Source organism: Saimiri boliviensis, chromosome 5 (assembly GCF_048565385.1).
Source record: "Saimiri boliviensis isolate mSaiBol1 chromosome 5, mSaiBol1.pri, whole genome shotgun sequence".
Classification (NCBI taxonomy): domain Eukaryota; kingdom Metazoa; phylum Chordata; class Mammalia; order Primates; family Cebidae; genus Saimiri; species Saimiri boliviensis.
In genome coordinates, this window is record NC_133453.1 from 34,236,109 (window position 1) to 34,257,382 (window position 21,274).

The 21,274-nt window shown below is 44.1% G+C and overlaps 1 protein-coding gene across 1 annotated transcript; it reads left to right on the plus strand.

Moving 5' to 3' along the window:
• The first annotated feature begins 965 nt into the window (after positions 1 to 965).
• On the plus strand, positions 966 to 8,741 carry LOC141584553 (syncytin-1-like). Its single transcript, XM_074399169.1, has 2 exons — positions 966 to 1,152; positions 6,834 to 8,741. Exon 2 carries the CDS (start codon positions 6,839 to 6,841, stop codon positions 8,249 to 8,251), a length of 1,413 nt encoding a protein of 470 aa, XP_074255270.1. The 5' UTR covers positions 966 to 1,152; positions 6,834 to 6,838; the 3' UTR covers positions 8,252 to 8,741.
• Positions 8,742 to 21,274: the final 12,533 nt, after the last annotated feature.

Sequence of the window (21,274 nt, forward strand, 5' to 3'; positions counted from 1 at the left end):
AAATGCTCATATTGAACTATTACATGAGCAAAACTTAACTTTTATTATGTTAAGGCACTGAAATGTTGGAGTTGCTTGTTTTAGCAGTTAGGCTACCCTACAACCATAATAACATCTATTTAAACAACTGTTGAAACAGCCATCCACATAGAGAACTTTACCTGTTATATCCATGATGAAAAGCAGAAACCTAAAAAATGACAAATTCTGTTTTCAGCCCACAGATAAATAATTCAAATTACTGTTTGATTTCACATACCCTTGTTCTCTAGATGTAGTGAAACATTGAAAACATTTTTGCTAACTTGGTGGCCATGAATCTGAGAACTTCATATCACTCTACATAGGATATGATTCTATTTAGATTTGGAAGAAGACATCACAGAGAAAGTAACAGAGTAACATTTCAGCTCAGTCTTGAAATATGAGTAAGAGAAAAACATGTGATTAGTGTCCAAGAATTTTAAACAGGAAAGGTTCTTAAGATAAGAAAACTAAGAGCCAGAGAGGCTGGAACTTGTTTGTTGGGAACCCAGGCTAAGCTGATGCTATTGGAACAAAAGGTTGCATCAGCCCTCCCCGCCAAAAGCATGCCCCGGGCGTGGTGGCGGGCCACCAATGGAGGACCTGATCACGGGCAAGACATGCCTCAGGGCCACCAATGGAGGACCTGATCACGGGCAAGACATGCCTCAGGGCCACCAATGGAGGACCTGATCACGCACAGAACATGCATGGCTGCACCAATGGGGTAGCTGATCATGAGCTAAACACTCGTCTCCCAGCCTATCAGAACTACTTCCCCTTTCCCCTCTCTACCCTCTCCCCTCCCTATATAAGGAACCCATTTTGAAATAAACTTTGCAGCTTGATCAGAACTTTTGTCTTGCTGCCATTCTTCGCGCCTCTTGTCCCATCCCTTTCTCATCCACGACAGGCTTGCTCGGGTTCCTGTTTGTTGCTCTGCAGGACAGAGCAAGTGGCGCCCAGACGTGGGGCTCGATGCCGGCCTCCGTGGACCGCCGTCCCCTGTAACCGGTTCCCTGCACGGCCGTCCCGATTAACCGATTCCCCGCACGGAGCACCGCGGACCACCCGACCGCGAGCCGACTCCTGGAGTTCGTTCCTCATTTCGACGGCGGCATTACTCAGGTAAGACCCAGTCATGGGACAAGCATCTTCACACAGTGAAAATGATCTCTTTATAAGTCAGTTAAAGGAATCTCTCAAGGTGCGTAGAATTCGGGTTCGCAAGAAAGACCTTGTCTCCTTTTTTAGTTTCATTTTTAAAACATGTCCATGGTTCCCCCAGGAAGGGTCTATTGACTCCCGTGTTTGGGGACGTGTTGGTGATTGTCTGAACGACTATTACCGTGTTTTTGGTCCTGAGACTATTCCGATCACCACTTTTAATTATTATAATTTAATAAGGGACGTCCTTACTAATCAGGGCGACTCCCCTGACATTCAACGCCTCTGCAAGGAGGGTCACAAAATTCTTATTAGCCACTCCCGACCTCCATCTAGACAAGCCCCTGTAACAATTACCACCTCTGAAAAGGCCTCCTCTCGCCCTCCCTCTAGGGCCCCTTCTACCTGCCCCTCGGTTGCAATTGACATTGGTTCAGATGATACAGGGCAGTCTTCACTGTACCCCAACCTTGCAACCCTTACGGACCCCCCCATTCAAAGTCCTCATTCTCGGGCGCATACTCCGCCCCAACATTTGCCCTTGCTTGCTAATTCTAAAACCTTCCATAACTCGGGTAGTCAGGATGATCAACTAAATCCCGCCGATCAAGCAGATCTGGAAGAGGCAGCTGCCCAATATAACAACCCTGATTGGCCCCAATTAACTAACACCCCGGCATTGCCACCTTTCCGGCCACCGCCCTATGTTCCTACAGCAGTGCCCCCAGTGGCAGTTGCGGCTCCTGTTTTGCATGCCCCTACTTCAGGCGTTCCTGGTTCCCCCACGGCCCCAAACTTGCCCGGTGTAGCCCTAGCCAAACCCTCCGGTCCCATTGATGAGACTGTTTCTCTTCTTGATGGGGTTAAAACCTTAGTCACAAAACTGTCCGATTTGGCCCTTCTACCTCCCGCGGGAGTTATGGCTTTTCCCGTTACCAGAAGTCAGGGACAGGTTAGCTCCAATACCACGGGCCGAGCGTCTCCTCACCCTGACACACACACCATCCCTGAGGAGGAGGAAGCAGACTCCGGAGAATCTGACTCAGAGGATGAGGAGGAGGAAAGCTCAGAGCCCACCGAGCCTACCTACACCCATTCCTATAAGCGGCTAAATCTAAAGACCATAGAAAAAATTAAAACTGCTGTTGCTAACTATGGTCCTACTGCCCCCTTTACCGTGGCCCTTGTAGAGAGTCTTAGTGAAAGATGGCTTACCCCTAGTGATTGGTTTTTCTTGTCTCGTGCTGCGCTGAGCGGAGGGGACAATATCCTTTGGAAGTCTGAGTATGAGGATATTTCCAAACAGTTTGCAGAGCGCAACGCGCGTAAGGCCTCCTCCAAAGGATGGACCCTTAAAAAATTCCTGGGCGCCAGCCCTTATCAGAGCAATGACAAACAGGCCCAATTCCCCCCAGGGCTTTTAACCCAGATTCAGTCCGCAGGCCTAAAAGCCTGGAAGCGACTCCCTCAAAAGGGAGCGGCTACTACTTCCCTTGCAAAGATTAGACAAGGCCCCGATGAGTCATACAGTGATTTTGTAAGCCGCCTCCAGGAGACGGCAGATCGCCTTTTTGGCTCCGGGGAAAGTGAGAGCTCCTTTGTAAAACACCTAGCCTATGAAAACGCTAACCCCGCTTGCCAAAGTGCAATTCGGCCTTTTAGGCAGAAGGAGCTTTGCGACTATGTTCGCCTCTGCTCTGGTATTGGCTCTGCCCATGCTGTTGGCCTAGCCATAGGAGCTGCCCTCCAAAATCTTGCCCCCGCGCAACTGCCTGGAGCCCAGGCCCGCCTTTGCTATAATTGTCACCAACCCGGCCATCTTTCAAGAAACTGCCCCCAAAAAATACAACCACCTACTCAACTCCCAACTCAACCTAATGCCCCACAGGCTAGCCTTATAAAAAATTTAGGTCCCACAACAAAATGTCCTCGCTGCAAAAAAGGATTTCACTGGGCTTCAGAATGCCGTTCTCGATTAGACATTAATGGACAACCCATTATTAGGCAGGGAAACTTGAACAGGGGCCAGCCCCAGGGCCCCACTACCGGGATGAACTCCGGGGCTTCACAGTTCACCCCCCAATACCGCCAGCCAACCCCTGCCCTCCCAGTAATCAACCACGCCGCTACGTCACAGACCTCTGGCGAGCAACAGCGGGCAGTGCAGGACTGGACCTCTGTACCACCACCGACACAATACTAACCACCCAAAATAGCCCTCTGATACTTCCAGTTGGAATATATGGACCCTTACCACCCCAGACATTCGGCCTCATATTAGGCAGAGCCAGCTCTACCCTCCAAGGGATCCAAGTTCTGCCCGGCATATTAGACAATGATTTTGATGGAGAAATCCATATCATTCTCTCTACAACTAAAGATTTAGTCACCATCCCAAAGGGCACCAGACTAGCTCAAATAGTCATTCTCCCCCTCCAACAAATTAACTCCAATTTCCATAAGCCCTACCGCGGGGCTAGTGCCCCTGGGTCTTCTGATGTCTACTGGGTTCAACAAATTTCTCAACAGCGGCCTACCCTGAAACTTAAATTAAATGGTAAGCTCTTTTCTGGCATTCTTGATACAGGGGCCGATGCCACCGTTATATCTTACACTCACTGGCCGAGGAACTGGCCGTTAACAACCGTTGCTACTCACCTGCGCGGTATTGGCCAGGCCACCAACCCCCAACAAAGTGCTCAAATGCTTAAGTGGGAGGACTCTGAAGGCAATAATGGTCACATTACCCCTTATGTCCTCCCCAATCTGCCAGTCAATCTCTGGGGAAGGGACATCCTCTCTCAAATGAAACTTGTCATGTGCAGTCCCAACGATACTGTCATGACCCAAATGCTAAGCCAGGGGTATCTCCCCGGCCAAGGGTTGGGAAAAAATAATCAAGGAATCACCCAGCCCATTACTATTACCCCCAAAAAAGACAAAACAGGCCTAGGATTCCACCAAAATTTACCGTAGCGGCCATTGACATTCCTGTACCCCACGCTGACAAAATCTCCTGGAAAATTACAGACCCTGTGTGGGTTGATCAGTGGCCACTTACATATGAAAAAACCCTCGCTGCCATTGCGTTAGTACAGGAACAGCTCGCAGCAGGACATGTTGAACCTACAAATTCTCCATGGAACACTCCTATATTTATCATTAAGAAAAAATCAGGTAGCTGGCGTCTTTTACAGGATCTAAGAGCCGTTAATAAGGTAATGGTCCCCATGGGAGCCCTTCAGCCTGGTCTTCCTTCTCCTGTAGCCATTCCCCTAAACTATCACAAAATTGTTATTGACCTTAAGGATTGTTTCTTTACCATCCCCTTACACCCTGAAGACAGACCTTACTTTGCCTTTAGCGTCCCTCAAATCAACTTCCAAAGTCCTATGCCTCGTTATCAGTGGAAGGTTCTGCCACAGGGCATGGCCAACAGTCCCACACTGTGCCAAAAATTTGTTGCTGCCGCCATTGCCCCAGTAAGATCCCAGTGGCCAGAGGCCTATATCCTCCATTATATGGATGACATCCTTCTTGCTTGTGATAGCGCCGAGGCAGCCAAGGCCTGCTATGCTCACATTATATCCTGTCTTACCTCATATGGACTAAAAATTGCTCCAGACAAGGTACAAGTGTCTGAGCCATTTTCTTATTTAGGATTTGAGTTACACCATCAGCAAGTATTTACTCCCCGAGTCTGCTTAAAAACTGATCACTTAAAAACCCTTAACGATTTCCAAAAATTACTCGGGGACATTCAGTGGCTTCGACCCTATTTAAAATTGCCCACCAGTGCCCTTGTTCCCCTTAACAATATTCTAAAAGGCGATCCAAATCCTTTATCGGTTCGAGCACTGACCCCAGAAGCAAAGCAATCTCTAGCCCTCATCAACAAGGCTATCCAAAATCAAAGTGTTCACCAAATTTCGTATAACCTTCCCCTAGTACTCCTCTTGCTCCCAACTCCCCATACACCCACCGCGGTGTTTTGGCAACCAAACGGTACAGACCCTACTAAATACGGAAGCCCCCTCCTTTGGCTCCATCTACCTGCCTCCCCATCAAAGGTCTTACTCACCTACCCTTCGCTCCTCGCCATGTTAATTATTAAGGGTCGGTACACTGGCCGCCAACTGTTTGGCAGGGACCCCCACTCTATAATCATTCCATACACCCAGGATCAATTAACCTGGCTCCTGCAAACCTCTGACGAATGGGCCATTGCATTATCCTCCTTCACAGGAGACATAGACAATCATTACCCCAGTGACCCTGTTATCCAATTTGCCAAGCTTCACCAGTTCATATTCCCCAAGATCACAAAATCTGCCCCAATTCCTCAAGCCACGCTAGTTTTCACTGATGGATCCTCAAACGGAATTGCTGCATACGTTATTGATAATCAACCCGTCTCAATAAAATCCCCCTACCTGTCAGCTCAACTTGTTGAACTCTATGCTATTCTCCAGGTGTTCACAGTTCTAGCTCACCAACCGTTTAACTTGTACACTGACAGTGCGTATATTGCTCAATCAGTCCCTCTTTTGGAGACAGTCCCCTTTATCAAATCCTCAACCAATGCTACCCCCTTATTTTCTAAACTGCAACAGCTAATTTTAAACAGACAACACCCTTTCTTTATCGGACATCTTCGGGCCCACCTAAATCTTCCAGGACCCCTGGCTGAAGGCAATGCCTTAGCTGATGCTGCCACACAGATTTTCCCCATTATAAGTGACCCAATACATGAGGCTACTCAAGCTCACACCCTACATCACCTCAATGCACACACCCTACGATTACTCTATAAAATTACTAGAGAACAAGCCAGAGATATTGTAAAAGCTTGCAAACAATGTGTCGTAGCCACCCCTGTACCCCATCTTGGCGTGAACCCCCGTGGTTTAGTCCCCAATGCCATTTGGCAAATGGATGTCACTCATTTTACTCCTTTTGGAAAACAGAGGTTTGTTCATGTTACTGTTGACACATTTAGTGGTTTTATCTTAGCCACTCCCCAAACAGGTGAAGCATCAAAAAATGTTATCTCTCATGTTATCCACTGTCTTGCTACCATAGGAAAACCGCACACCATTAAAACAGACAATGGCCCAGGATATACTGGAAAAAACTTCCAAGACTTTTGCCAAAAACTCCAAATCAAACATGTTACTGGTATACCGTACAACCCCCAGGGTCAAGGAGTAGTTGAACGAGCTCATCAAACATTAAAAAATGCCCTAAATCGCTTAGCCCGCTCCCCCCTTGGGTTTTCTATGCAACAACCCAGAAACCTTCTTAGTCATGCCCTATTTCAACTAAATTTTCTACAGCTTGACAGTCAAGGTCGCTCGGCAGCTGACCGTCTATGGCATCCCCAAACTTCTCAGCAGCATGCTACGGTTATGTGGCGTGACCCTCTCACCAGTGTTTGGAAGGGCCCTGACCCTGTCCTCATATGGGGGCGAGGCTCAGCCTGCATATACGATCAAAAGGAGGATGGCCCCCGCTGGCTCCCTGAGCGACTAATTAGACACATCAATAATCAGACAGCCCCCTTGTGTGACAGGCCAAGTAACCCAAATACAGCCCCAGGGCCAAAAGGCTCGCCCTGAGGAGCTCTTTTTCTCTTCTTCCAGAAAGAATGCTCTGCATCCTCATCCTCCTACTGCACCCACGCCTCTGCCCAGTCACAAAGGGAGGACTTGGAAAGCCATCCGAAGACATTTACACTGCCCTCTTTGGAGCGCCATGTGACTGTAAAGGGGGGACTCAGACCAATAATTATGCCACCCCAACTTACACTCAGGTAACAGATTGTGGGGACAAAAATGCCTATCTTACCTATGACACCAATTGGAATGGAGTATCTTCACCTAAGTGGCTTTGTGTGCGCAAGCCTCCTAGTATACCGGTCATTAATGGCCGCCCAGGCCCGTGCCCAAGCGAGTGCACAAACAACATTAAATCCCAGATGCACTCCTCCTGCTATTCTAGTTTCTCACAGTGTACTCAAGGCAATAATACTTATTTTACTGCCATTCTACAAAGAACAATGAGCACCTCAGAAACCAATCCTGTCACCAGCGGCCTACAACCTCATGGGGTCCTCCAGGCCGGATGCGATGGCACGATTGGAAAATCGGTTTGTTGGAATCAGCAAGCCCCTATTCACGTCTCCGACGGTGGCGGACCCCAAGATGCTGTGAGAGAGCTTTATGTACAAAAACAAATAGAGCTTATTATTCAAAGCCAATTCCCTAAGTTATCCTACCACCCCCTAGCTCGCTCAAAACCAAGAGGACCTGACATTGATGCGCAAATGCTTGATATTCTGTCAGCCACCCACCAGGCCCTCAATATCTCCAACCCCAGCCTAGCCCAAAATTGCTGGTTATGCTTAAATCAAGGTACCTCCATGCCCCTAGCCTTCCCTGTCAATATATCTAGTTTTAATGCCTCACAAAATAATTGCACCCCCAGCTTACCCTTTAGAGTCCAGCCCATGCCTTCCCAAGTATACCCTTGCTTCTTTAAAGGTGCACAAAACAACAGCTTTGATATTCCGGTTGGCGTTGCCAACTTTGTAAACTGCTCCAGTAGTTCCAACCACAGTGAGGCCCTTTGCCCTGGCCCAGGCCAAGCTTTTGTTTGCGGCAACAACCTCGCCTTTACTGCTCTGCCTGCAAACTGGACAGGGTCATGTGTGTTAGCCGCCCTCTTGCCAGATATAGACATTATTTCTGGTGATGACCCTGTCCCTATCCCTACCTTTGACTATATTGCAGGGCGGCAGAAACGAGCCGTTACACTGATTCCCCTACTAGTAGGATTGGGTGTCTCTACAGCAGTCGCTACCGGTACAGCAGGACTCGGGGTGGCTGTTCAATCTTACACAAAACTTTCCCATCAACTTATTAACGACGTCCAAGCCTTGTCTAGCACCATTAATGACTTACAGGACCAACTAGATTCCCTAGCCGAAGTAGTCCTACAAAACAGAAGAGGCTTAGACCTACTCACTGCAGAACAGGGAGGTATCTGTTTGGCTCTATAGGAACGTTGCTGCTTTTATGCCAACAAGTCAGGAATTGTCCGAGATAAAATAAAAAATCTACAAGAAGACCTCGAACAAAGACGCAAGGCACTTGCAGACAATCCCTTCCTCACCGGCCTCAATGGACTTCTCCCTTACCTCCTCCCCTTCCTTGGACCCTTATTCGCTATCATCCTGTTCTTCTCTTTTGCCCCTTGGATCCTAAGACGAGTAACAGCGTTAATCAGGGATCAGCTCAATTCCCTACTGGGAAAGCCCATACAAATCCACTATCACCAACTAGCAACGCGTGATCTAGAATATGGCAGACTGTAGCCGGTTCCCCTCCTACGGGAGCAGCATACCGCTCGACACTATGCTTTACGAAGGTAATGGACACCGCTAGGTGCAAGGCAAGGCACTGCAAGGAGAGGCCTTACTAAGGCTACTGTCGAGTCTCCTGAGAGGTAAGCTGGCTTGCATAGAGGTTGGTACTCGAAAAATCCTCTCCTCCCAAAAAGGTACCTGTAAGCCTGAAAATTAAGGCTCAGGAGGAGCACAGCCTCTACCTCCTCTAGCTGGTTAAGGTCCGCCTCCTCTTTTTTAAAGAAAAAGGGAGGAGATGTTGGGAACCCAGGCTAAGCTGATGCTATTGGAACAAAAGGTTGCATCAGCCCTCCCCGCCAAAAGCATGCCCCGGGCGTGGTGGCGGGCCACCAATGGAGGACCTGATCACGGGCAAGACATGCCTCAGGGCCACCAATGGAGGACCTGATCACGGGCAAGACATGCCTCAGGGCCACCAATGGAGGACCTGATCACGCACAGAACATGCATGGCTGCACCAATGGGGTAGCTGATCATGAGCTAAACACTCGTCTCCCAGCCTATCAGAACTACTTCCCCTTTCCCCTCTCTACCCTCTCCCCTCCCTATATAAGGAACCCATTTTGAAATAAACTTTGCAGCTTGATCAGAACTTTTGTCTTGCTGCCATTCTTCGCGCCTCTTGTCCCATCCCTTTCTCATCCACGACAGGCTTGCTCGGGTTCCTGTTTGTTGCTCTGCAGGACAGAGCACTTGTTCATGGTCACATTACTGTACAGTAGCAATACTTGGTTTAGATGAGGAATCCCTTCACTTTCAGGTTAATGCTTCTTGTCTTTCCCATTTTCCTCCATATTACCTCACAAAGCAAAGTATGTTCTGTGAATTGTCTGCTATTAGGCAATGACTGCATGTATTTTCAAATTTTTAAATATCTGTCTACACACACACACACACACACACACACACACACACATCCATAAACATACCTGAATGTACGTAGGTATGTTCCTAGCTGAACTGGAGCAGATCCTCTAACAGAATGTGTCCATAATTAAGGAATACTTCTCCATTGTTACTGTCTTCAAATTGCAAATATCTAGTCACATATACTATGTGGTAACTAGTCTCCTAAGATGGAAACCAAATTTCATGCCTCATGGTATTCATGCCCTCATGTGGTTGTCTCCTACACTGACTCAAGATTTCCTGTCAAATATGGTCAAAGTGGTCCGACACCAGTATGAGCCTTTAAAAGGACTGGCTGCTGCATCTTCCTCTCTCTTGGAACATTCCATTTGTGGAGCCCAGAGTTACAGTGTAGGAAGTACAGCCATGTAATTAGGGCAGGGACAGTGGCTCACGGCTGTAACCCCAGCACTCTGGGAGGCTGAGGTGGGAGGCTCCTTTGAGATCAGGGGTTCGAGACCAGCCTGGCCAACATGGTGAAACTCCGTCTCTCCTAAAAATACAAAAATCAGCCAGGTGTGGTGGCATGTGCCTGAAATCCCAGCTACTTGGGAGGCTGAGGGACAAGAATTGCTTGAACCAGGGAGGCGAAGGTTGCAGTGAGTCAAGATCACACCATTGCACTCCAGCCTGGGCCTGGGTGACAGAGTGAGAATCTGTCTCAAAATAAGAAAGCAAGAAGAAAGAAAGGAAAGGAAGAAAAGAAAGAAAGAAAGGAAAAGGAAGAAAAGAAAAGAAGGAAAGAAAGACAGCTACATGACTAAAAAGGCCACACAGAGAGGCCATATTGAGGATGGGAGAGGCCTAGTTGTCCTGGGAGCCCAGTCACAGCCGCCAGGTGACCCACACCACAGCCAACATCTGACTGCAGCCACAAGAAAGACCCCAGTTAAATCTGTAAAACTCCATGGCTGTGCCGAGTCAACCACAGAACAGAACAAGGAGAGCTAATAAACTGGTTTCTGTTTTAAGCACTCACTAAGTTTTAAGGTAGTTGGTTACACAGCAATAAATTACCAAAACAGAATTTGGTTCATAGAAGTAGGGTGTTGCCATCACAAAAACCTAAAACATATGGCATTGGCTTTGGAATTTAGTGGCAGGCAGGAGCTGGAAAGCTCCTTGAGGAGATGAATAGCGAAGACTTGAAGGACACCAAGGAAACTGATGTTGGAAACTGAAGAAAACGTGACCTGAATTATATGCAGCCCAATTAGCAAAACTATCACCTGCAGCATGGAAGACAGAAAGAATATGTCATAAACAGATGCTCTGGCTGGGAGATTTTCAGTCAGAATGCAGGCAGCTTCTCCATATCCGTGGGTTCTGCCTCCATGGGTTTCTCATCCATTGATTCAACTAACCATGGATGGAAAATATTCAAATAAATAATAGTACAGCAATAAAAATAATACAAATATTTTAAATGCAGTACAACAATCATTTACATAGCATTTCCATTGTATCTGGTATTATACGTAATCTAGAGATGTTTTAAAGTATACAAAAGGACGTGCATAGGTTGTATGCAAATACTATACCATTTTCAATAAATCACTTGAGCATCCTCGAATTCTGGTATCTGCAGTGTTCCTGAAACCAATTCCGCACACATATGACTGTATCGAAAGCACCAACTGGCTTCTTTTGGCTGCCTGTGTTAACATACAGGAGGAGCAAAATGAGCTAAAAAAGTAACTCTTCAGTTTTTAACCAAAATTAGGGGAAAAGATAACAGAATTTAAGACTTTCTGGATTCAAACCTAACACTTTCTGTTTTCTAGCTCCTACAGGCAGTGAAAGATCCTGGAAGAGATGATTTCAGAGCAAAGATCAAATCCAGGACACTTCTAGCAAAACACGATCCCAGGATTAATTTTGCATCAGTGATATAGCTAATTTGTTGAGATCTTAGGAAGTGATAACCCTTAGGAAGGGTCCTCATAGACCCTTTTATCTACCAGAAAGACTTCTAAGAACCTTAAATGGTATGTCTCATAGACACTCTCACTCAGACAATAGAGCTTCTGAGAATATTAAGACATTATCCCACAGCACCCTGATTCCTAGGCCAAGGTAGACAGGGTCTGTCTCAGAAACAGTTGTGCATGTGGCTTCCGTCTAATCAAGTGAACCCTGTAAGGTTTATCGGACACTCACACAGTTTAAGAGAACTGTACTCATAAGGTACTATCAGCTTGGACTAAAAGATGCAAACATAGTTTAAAATGAAAAGAAGTCTCTGGGCTCCAAGTTTGTATTGATAGAAAGAAAGCTAAGGAAGCTACTCAGCTGTAAATACAGGCCATTTCTTTGATTTTTTTTTTTTTTTTTTTTTTTTTTTTTTTTTTTTTGAGATGGAGTTTCACTCTTGTTACCCAGGCTGGAATGCAATGGCGCGATCTTGGCTCACCGCAACCTCCACCTCCTGGGTTCAGGCAATTCTCCTGCCTCAGCCTCCTGAGTAGCTGGGATTACAGGCACGTGCCACCATGTCCAGCTAATTTTTTTGTATTTTTAGTAGAGACAGGGTTTCACCATGTTGACCAGGATGGTCTCGATCTCTTGACCTCGTGATCCACCCGCCTCAGCCTCCCAAAGTGAGGCCATTTCTTATACAAAATAAAAGATGACTCAGAGAGTGAAAACAAAAGCCTAAGTGGTGGAACCCAGAGCCACAGATGCCCACACTAGGGAGTAGAACTGAATTTTGATCAAAGAATTGCAATATTTTCCCAACTTAATTTCCGAATTGCTATGAACCAGTGACTGCTCTATGTATCCTATTTTTCCTTTCATAAATGGGACGTCCTTTTCCATTTTTCATCACTGCCTAACCATTGTATGTGTGTGTGTGGGTGAGGAGCAAATTCTTTGTCTTTTTACTTGATCAGTCCTCAGGGTGACAGTAGCCAAACCCAAGAAACCTTAAGCTTGCCTACATATGATTGAGGTGACATGAACCTGGATTTAAAACCCAAATCCAATGTCATAGTATGAGTAGACTTTAATAGCCTTGGAAGGGAGAAAACTGTATTTTGCATGGAGGAAGGACATACATCATTGAGAAACAGCGGGTGGACTGTGCTGGCGAGTCTCCAAGGATGACCACCCATTATACCATGACACTCAGTATTCATGGCCTTGCATAAGCCTCCAATATTGAATCTGGGCTGGCCTGTGACTTGAGTTAACCACTAGACTTCAGCAGAAGTTATGCTACACTATTTCTTAGCCTAACCTTTAAAAGAACTGACAGATTTTGTTTTCTCTGTCTTGGAATGCTCGCTTTGGGAAACCCTAAGCTGCCACATAAGAAGTCCTGTGACAGAAACCGCATGGAGTGACCATAAGAACAGAAGAGGTCTTGAGTGAGTCTCCTTAGGGAATAAACAGGCACAGTGATCCCAGTAAAGTCCAGATGACTCTAATCCCAGTCACCAACTGACGGTAACCACATGAGAGATTCCAAATGAGACAAGCAGGCCTGCCCAGCTGAGCCCAATCAACCCATGAAACTATGAGAAATAATAAAACGATGGTTATTAAAGCTACTAGGTTTTAGAGATACTTGTTAACAGCAAAGATGATCAAAACATACTTATTTGCATGACTCCTGAGGACTACATGGGAATGAATTTGAACCTATGTACAGCCAAGATTCAGAAATATATAGGCATGTCCAGTGGGCTTGGGAAAAGGGCCACCATAAGCCAGGCTCCAGAGAGGAGTCTGCCACAGCGATCTGGGCTTAAGGATAAGTGCTGTATAGATGGAAACATTTGTCCTGAGTTCAAATGAGCTTTGACTTAAGCCACCCTCATTGATCCACCTGGTTGCCTACATACTATGAAGCTAAAAAGCAAGATTATCAGGGAAAAAAGTAAAAACAAAAAGACAAAAACAAAAAACCTTATTATTATGAGCCTAAGCAATTTTGCCAGAAGATCTCTTTTCTCTTCTACCTCACTCTCATCCCTTGTCTCAATCCCTACCAAAGATTGGGGTGGGGGGGGGCGGAAATGTTAGCAAAAAGCCAAAGAAAGGAGTGAACACCAAAGGTAGGAAACAGGTTAGTTCCCCTGGGTACACATCCCAAGTATAGCAAGAGAGAGGTTAGGCACTATCCATGTGGACAAACCAATAGATAGTTATTAATAATTAATGAGGGACAATGATGGAAGCTGCCAAAACAGAAGGATGGCAAGCACAGGCTATTGACATAAACTGGATGAGAAACATACTCCCATTTTTGTAGATTCACAGAGAGAAGAAAGATTGAGGTAAGGTGAGAAGGTAAGTTGAGAGATGCTATTAATTGACACACATATAGGGGAAAACAGTTGAAGTCTTTTCATCCAAGAGCCAGAAACTTGTTGGAGATATTTGGGTTACATATGTGAATCCTTTATAGGACTTATCACAGTGAGCAAATACTGTATTCTTAACCACCTTTCCATCTAGAGTTCCCAGGACCATGCCTGGTACAGAGTAGGTCTCAATCAGTATTGGCTTAGAAATATTATGGCAATCAGAAATAAATGAAGAAGTGGCTGGACATGGTGGCTCATGCCTGTAATCCTAGCACTTTGGGAGGCCAAGGCAGGCAGATCACTTGAGGTCAGGAATTCATGTTGACCAGCTGGTCAATATGGAGAAACCCCATTTCTACTAAAAAAATACACACACATAAAAAAAATAGCCAGGAATCATGGTGCAGGCCTATAATCTCAGCTACTTGGCAGGCTGAGGCAGGAGAATCGCTTGAACCCAGGAAGCAGAGGTTGCGGTGAGCCGAGATGGCACCACTGCACTCCAGCTTGGGTGACAGAGTGAGACTCCATCTCAAAAAAAAAAAAAAGAAAAGAAAGAAAGGAAAGGAAAGAAATGAAAAAGTTATAAAGACCTGAACTGGAGTCAAATATGCATTAAATGGATTTAGCTGTTATTATTTTGAGTGGCCCTTTGTGTTCAAGACAAACTACAATTGCTGTATGTTAGGTGGAAAAGAAAGTAAATATTAAGAGTAAAATATGAGTAATCCCAATTAACATTGACTATAACTCAAATTGGGGAATGTCCAGAAAGACCGTCAATTAGTGACATGAGAGAAGTGCAATAATTAGTCTTTTTGCTAGCATAGGAATCCATTTGTCTCATCAATAACCTTCCATGTGCAGAAAGCTACAGGGAATAATACCATCTCTTTAAGAAAGTGACAGGTCAAGACAACACACACACATACTGAGAACCAGTTTACATAGTACAGAAAGGTCTTGTTAATTTTGTTGCTTCTCCTGACACCTTCCTTAATAAACACCCTGAGTTTGCTAGGATAACATGAGGAAATCAGAACCTAGTTTGACTGATTGATACTTAGGAAATTTTATTAATTTCATGATACCAAGTTCCAGGACTCAACTTTGATAAAGGTTATATGAAGTCTTAGATTGGTGCAAAAGTAGTTGCAGTTTTTGCCATTACTTTTAAAGGAAAAAAACTGCAATTACTCTTGCAGCAACCTAATATGTCCCTGCTAATGGCACAATACTTTTAACAATTCCTACCCAGTTCAGTTTCTCCCTTCTATTGTTACCAGACCCCACCACTCACCCAATTAGCCTTTCGGTCAGGGATTTCCTTAGTATTGTCGCTTCATGGTCACCAGAAAAATGTTGCTGGACCCCATGGGTGGGTATCGACACGAAGCAATAATACCAAGGAAACCACCGACCCAAAGGCTAACTTGGGTGAGTGGTGGGGTCCGGTAACATCTTTATGGCGAACCATGTTAGGGATGATGCTGAAGGAACCTTGCCCACCCCCACCCAAAGGAAACAGACTGCAGCACTGATTGACCAACTTTGGGTAAGTGGTGGGGTATCTGGGTAAAGGATAAGGTTGGGTTAGAGGTCCAATTTAGGACCCTGTTTAGCATGTCATCAAGAAATAACCATAAAAATGGGCAACCAGCAGCCCTCAGGGCTGCCCTATGGAGTAGCTGTTCTTTTATTCCTTTGCTTTCCTACTAAATTTGCTTTCACTTTACTCTATGGAACTTACCCTGAATTATTTCTTGTGTGAGATCCAAGAACCCCCTCTTGGGGTCTGGATTGGACCCCTTTCCAGTAACACTATCATCTTTAAAACCATTCCCACTGATAATTAGGAAGACTATTGTTGGGAGAGACTGCAAATATAATTTCCTTCAATTCAATTTAGGTTTTTTTTTTTGTGGTGGGGGTGTAGATGTTCAGGGAACACATCTTTTTTTCCCTAGTTTTACTAAGATGTAACTGACAAATAAAAGTTATATATATATATTTACAGTATATGTGATGTTTTGAAATGTGTCTACATTGTGAAATGACTACCACAATCAAGCTAATTAACATGTCCATTGCTTCACATAGATTTTTTGTTTGTAGTGAGAACACTTAAGATCTACTCTCTAAACAAATATCAAGTATAAAATAACAGTATTTTTAACTGTTGTCACCTAGTCGTCATGCTGTCATCCCTGGAACTTATTTTCCTTCAACTCGGTTTTTTTCATTTTGTGGAGCCTTATCCACTGTTTTATTTGGGAGGCTCTTGTACCTACCCATTAGCTATGAAGAAACTCCCAGATAGTTCTATATCCTCACACATCCTGAATCATATTGCATCTCCAACATCCAATAAATAGTAACTTCATCATAAATCCTAAGGACGCTATTTAACTATACACCAAACATTTAAAACAAACAAACAAACAACAACAAAAAAAAAAACTATAAAGAGCATCTGTGGGGCCAGGCATGGTGGCTCATGCCTGTAATCCCAGCACTTTAGGACACCAAGGCAGGAGGATAACAAGGTAAAGAGATCAAGACCATCCTGACCAACATGGTGAAACCCATTTCTACTAAAAATACAAAAATTAGCTGGGCGTGGTGGCACATGCCTGTAGTCCTAGCTACTCAGGAGGCTGAGGCAAGAGAATCGCTTAAATCTGAGAGGCAGAGGTTGCAGTGAGCCAAGATTGCACCACTGCACTCCAGCCAGGTGACAGAGCGAGATTCCGTCTCAAAACAAAAATAAAAAGAGCATCTGTTGGTGTTGGCCACTAAAATCCATTTTACCTTCCTCTGGTAAGTGAACTTTTTTCTGGACTCATCTTTCACCTACTTTCAATATGTGAGGTTCAAAAGGGTTGAGCCCACAATGTGGTCCAGGGGTGGGCATATAACCTGGGTTTAGCTAGTTGGAATCCCACTGGCCACAGTAATTGGTCCATTGATGGGTCTATTATTCACTTAAGCTAATTCTATACATTTACTAAAGCAACTGGGAGAGGGGCCTTCTTCCCATCTTCCCACCGTAAGAGGGAGTTTGCCTGAGAAGAAAGCCAATATAGAAGAAAGCAAAGCTGCTAGCTGAAGAAAGAGAGCTTGGTAACATCTACTCTTGAACTTTCCAGGTAGGTGAATCAATAAATTCTCCCTCATACTTAAAATCTATTTGCGTTAGGTTTTCTATGATTAAAATGGAAAGTTCTATGACATAAAGACATTTAAAAATTTTTAATTCACAAAGAAATGTCAGTGTCTCTAGGGATTAGTCCGAGATGTAAAAGGGATGTGGGGACCCACTTAGAACCCCACAGTTAGTATGAAAATTCTTTTAAGCTGAAGATATTTGAGATTTAACAGATGTAGAAAGTAGCTTTCTAGGAGCTTCCCTCATATAACTAAAAGCAGCAACTTGTGGGAAAAGAGGCTTCCATATACTCCTTCTTTAGAGCAAGTCTACACCCAAGAAGAAAACTGAGAGTACATCTACTCTCTGGAGGAGTTGCACGACCGTGAAGACAACAAAAAGACGGAGAGTTCCTGCGTGAACAAACATGATCATAAACTTTCTAATCTCCTACTTGTTCTCCTAAAGCCCATTTTTCTTTTCTAAAGAAATCTATTTGTTCTTCCCATAGAAGTCTTTTCTACCACTTCCCTTTTTCCTACTGGGGTAGGTGTATAAACTTCAGTTCTTTATGAAGCTAGCTACTTCTTTTATTATTTGAATAATAAGCCTTTTCTTCTTGTTAGTCTATCTTTTGTCAGTTTAATTTTCAGGCCCCCTGTTATTGAACATAAGAAAGTAGAGGAAAAGTCTTTTCCTCTCAACAAGGACAAAAGGAAGAGGATAAATGCTGAGGTATCCATAAGCCACCAACTCTGGGTGCTCGGTTCCCAATTCTACCTGCATAGCTACCTTTAATCAGGGTAATGGACAACAAGCAGACCAAGTCAAGGAAACATGCCATTTGAAAGTAAAAAAGAGTAGTAATTTTTACTGAAAAAAAATGTGAGGCCAGGCATGTTGGTTCACGCCTGTAATCCCATCACTTTCGGAGGCCGAGGCGGATGGATCACCTAAGGTCAGGAGTTTGAGATCAGCCTGACCAACATGGTAAAACACATGTCTCTATTAAAAATACAAAATTAGCCAGGCATAGTGATACATGTCTGCAATCCCGGCTACTCAGGAGGCTGAGGCAAGAGAATTGGTTAACCTGGGAGGCGGAAGTTGCAGTGAGCCAAAACTGTGCCATTGCACTCCAACCTGGGCAACAAGAGTGGGCAAACTCCATCTGAAAAAAAAAAAAAAAAAAGGAGAAAAAAACATGAGACATGGTGACTTGTGTCTGTAATCCCAGCACTTTGGGAGGCCAAGGTGGGTCGACTGCTTGAGTCCAAGAGTTCCAGACCAGCCTGAGCAACATAGTGAGACTCTATCTCTACAAAAAGTACAAAACTTAGCCAGGCATGGTGGCACACACCTGTAGTCTCACCTACTCAGAAGGCTGAGGCAGGAGGATATCTTGAGCCTGAGAAGCAGTGGTTGCAGTGAGCCATCATTGCACCACTGCACTACAACCTGAGCGACAGAGGGAGACTTATCTTAAAAAAAAAAAAAAAGTTAATGATTTCAAAGTGTTTATGGATATTTACTTAAACAATTTCTTAAGTTGGCATTTCTCCATTTTGTAAACTCCAAAGAATGCATTATCTAAAGTGCACTAAGGCATCTATCATTCCTTAGGAAATGGCCATCATTTGATTCCTGACTGGTCTACTAGTCACATGTTTTGCTGGCTCATGATTCTACCTCAGGCTGAGGTCTTCCAAACTGGCTACTGGGCACTTCAGCCTAAAATCTCAGAAAAAAACTGATCATCCCCATTCCCTGATGGCTCCCAACCTCCCAACAGCCATATCCCTGTAGTTATCTGATCTGTAAGTTTCCTTTTACTCGAATGCAGAATCTGCTCCAGAAATACTTCCAAGCCATGCAACATCCTATGACCAGCTGAAATTAAAGTTATGCTAACAAGGATCTTGGCACCTTCTCTTGCAGGTTGTAAAGTTGTATACAATAGTCCTTCCTGGATCTCTAAGGTCTACTTTATCTTTATTTCCATAGCAGATATTTTTAAAACCTAGAAATAACAAAATAAAATAATGTTTATAAATAGATGTCAAATTTTAAAAAGGTTATCTATAAATATTCAGTACAGAAACAAAATTAAGTGTTAGTAAGATTTGCCTGAATGCCCCCTTTGGATAATTTTCTACATCCTCCTGGGGTTCAGAAAGGCTTCATCACAATTCCCCAGAAGATGTTCTTCTGGTTTAACTTGTCTCTTTTTTCCACTCTCTTTCTCCATTCTTGTTCAATGTCTTGATCTCTAGATTCTGTTGTTTGTTTGCCAAATTAATTTGTAGATGAATTCATATGTGACACAATTACATTTTAATGTGGATTTTCTAAAGAAAATATCTTAATCTACATGAATTGGAATTTCAGGCAAGATGGAAAGTGATAGAGGTGCAATTTGGTGATAGAGATGTCATTCAAGTGCCTGCTCCTCAAATCATATCTAGAAATATGTGTAGGTTCCACTGGCCTCACCTTTGCCCATCAGGTAGTATTCTTGATCAAGATCTAGCAGGAGAAGCAGCAGCCTCGAGAGAACTGAAGCATTCACCTTCCTTGTAGAATTCATCTTTTCTGACCACACTTAGAACAATCATTTTGTAGGCCAGACATGGTAGCTCACACCTGTAATTCCAGCACTTTGGGAGGTCAAGGTGGACGGATCACCTGAGGTCAGGAGTTCAAGACCAGCCTGACCAACATGGAGAATTCCCATCTCTACTAAAAACACAAAATTAGCTGGGTGTGGTGGCATATGTCTGTAATCCCAGCTACTTGGGAGGCTGAGAGAAGCACTTGAACCTGGGAGGTGGCAGTGGCAGTGATCCAAGGTCGCATCATTGCACTCCAGCCTGGGCAACGAGAGCAAAACTCTGTTTAAAAAAAAAAAAAAATCATTTTGTAGACATTTTAAAAAATTTTTGCTTTCAAGTTGCATTAGAAAGACTATTACATATTATTTTTTAAACAAGAAGGAAATATACATGTCCAGGCCAGGGCAAAGTTCTTTCTTTCTCTACCAAAATCCCAGGCCACAGGACTCTGTAAATAGCAGCCACAGTGGGCTCTATTTTTCTCTCTCTCTCTCTCTTTCTGTCTTCTGTAAACATAAAATAAAATTTTAAGCCCCCAGGCTATCTAAATGGACACCTCCTCTCAGCCAACATCATTCTAAAGTTAACATAAAAAACTAGTTCAGGCCATAATGGGATGTGGGGGTCAGACATGCCTCATTATACATTCCTCCCTTTTGGAATTCAGGCATAGCTGACCAGCATTAACATCAACACAGAGACCGTAAGACTGATAGAACAGACTCTTTAACCTTTACAATCTATTCCCTACTATTGAGGCTATCTGCATAATGGAAACCCTTGTCTCCACAACCCTTTATCTTAACCCAGACATTGCTGTCCATTAATTCTAGGTCTTCAGATAATAACTTAACTCTTCCAACCAATTGTCAATCAGAAAATCTTCGAATCTGCCTATGACCTGGAAGCCCCTGCTTTGAGTTGTCCTGCCTATTAGGACTGAACCAATGTACATCTTACATATGTTGATTGATATCTTATATCACTTTGAAATGTATAAAACCAAGCTGTAGCCTGAACACATTGTGCACATGTTCTCAGGATCTTCTGGGGGCTGTGTCACAGACCTTTGATCACAGTGAAGAGTTCAACTCTTTGTTGACATTTACACTCTCCATTTCCAAATCTCTTGATGTTTTCTGCCCATCCTGGGGCTTCCATGTGGACTTTCACGCTCTACCATGTCTCCTTAGATTGTTGGCTTGGGTGGACTTCCAGCTTTGATTGACATTTCTCAGGACATTGTCCTGTGATGATTGGTTCCCTTCAACTCCAAGCACTGTAGCTTGCCTGACAAATCCCACCTTGTTATGAATCTACAGAGCTAAGAAAAACACAAGTGTACGTTAGTGAGCCACACACATATTCTTCTGAAAGCAAAAATGATTTCAATGAACTTCCTCTCAACTGAAAAGCAGAAAAACATGAAAACAACACTAATTCAGGCTAAACGCAGCCTACATGATGAATGAAAATATGAAATTCATTTGTAAATGAAATGTTTTGCTTTAATATATATAGAGTAACTTAAATCAGGCTTAACATTTATCAGATATAAGTTCGTTAGAAGCTGGGTTTTTTTTTTTTCCGTTTTAAGTTCAGGGATACATGTGTAGGATGTGCAGATTTGTTACATAGGTAAACATGTGCCATGGTGATTTGCTGCACCTACAAC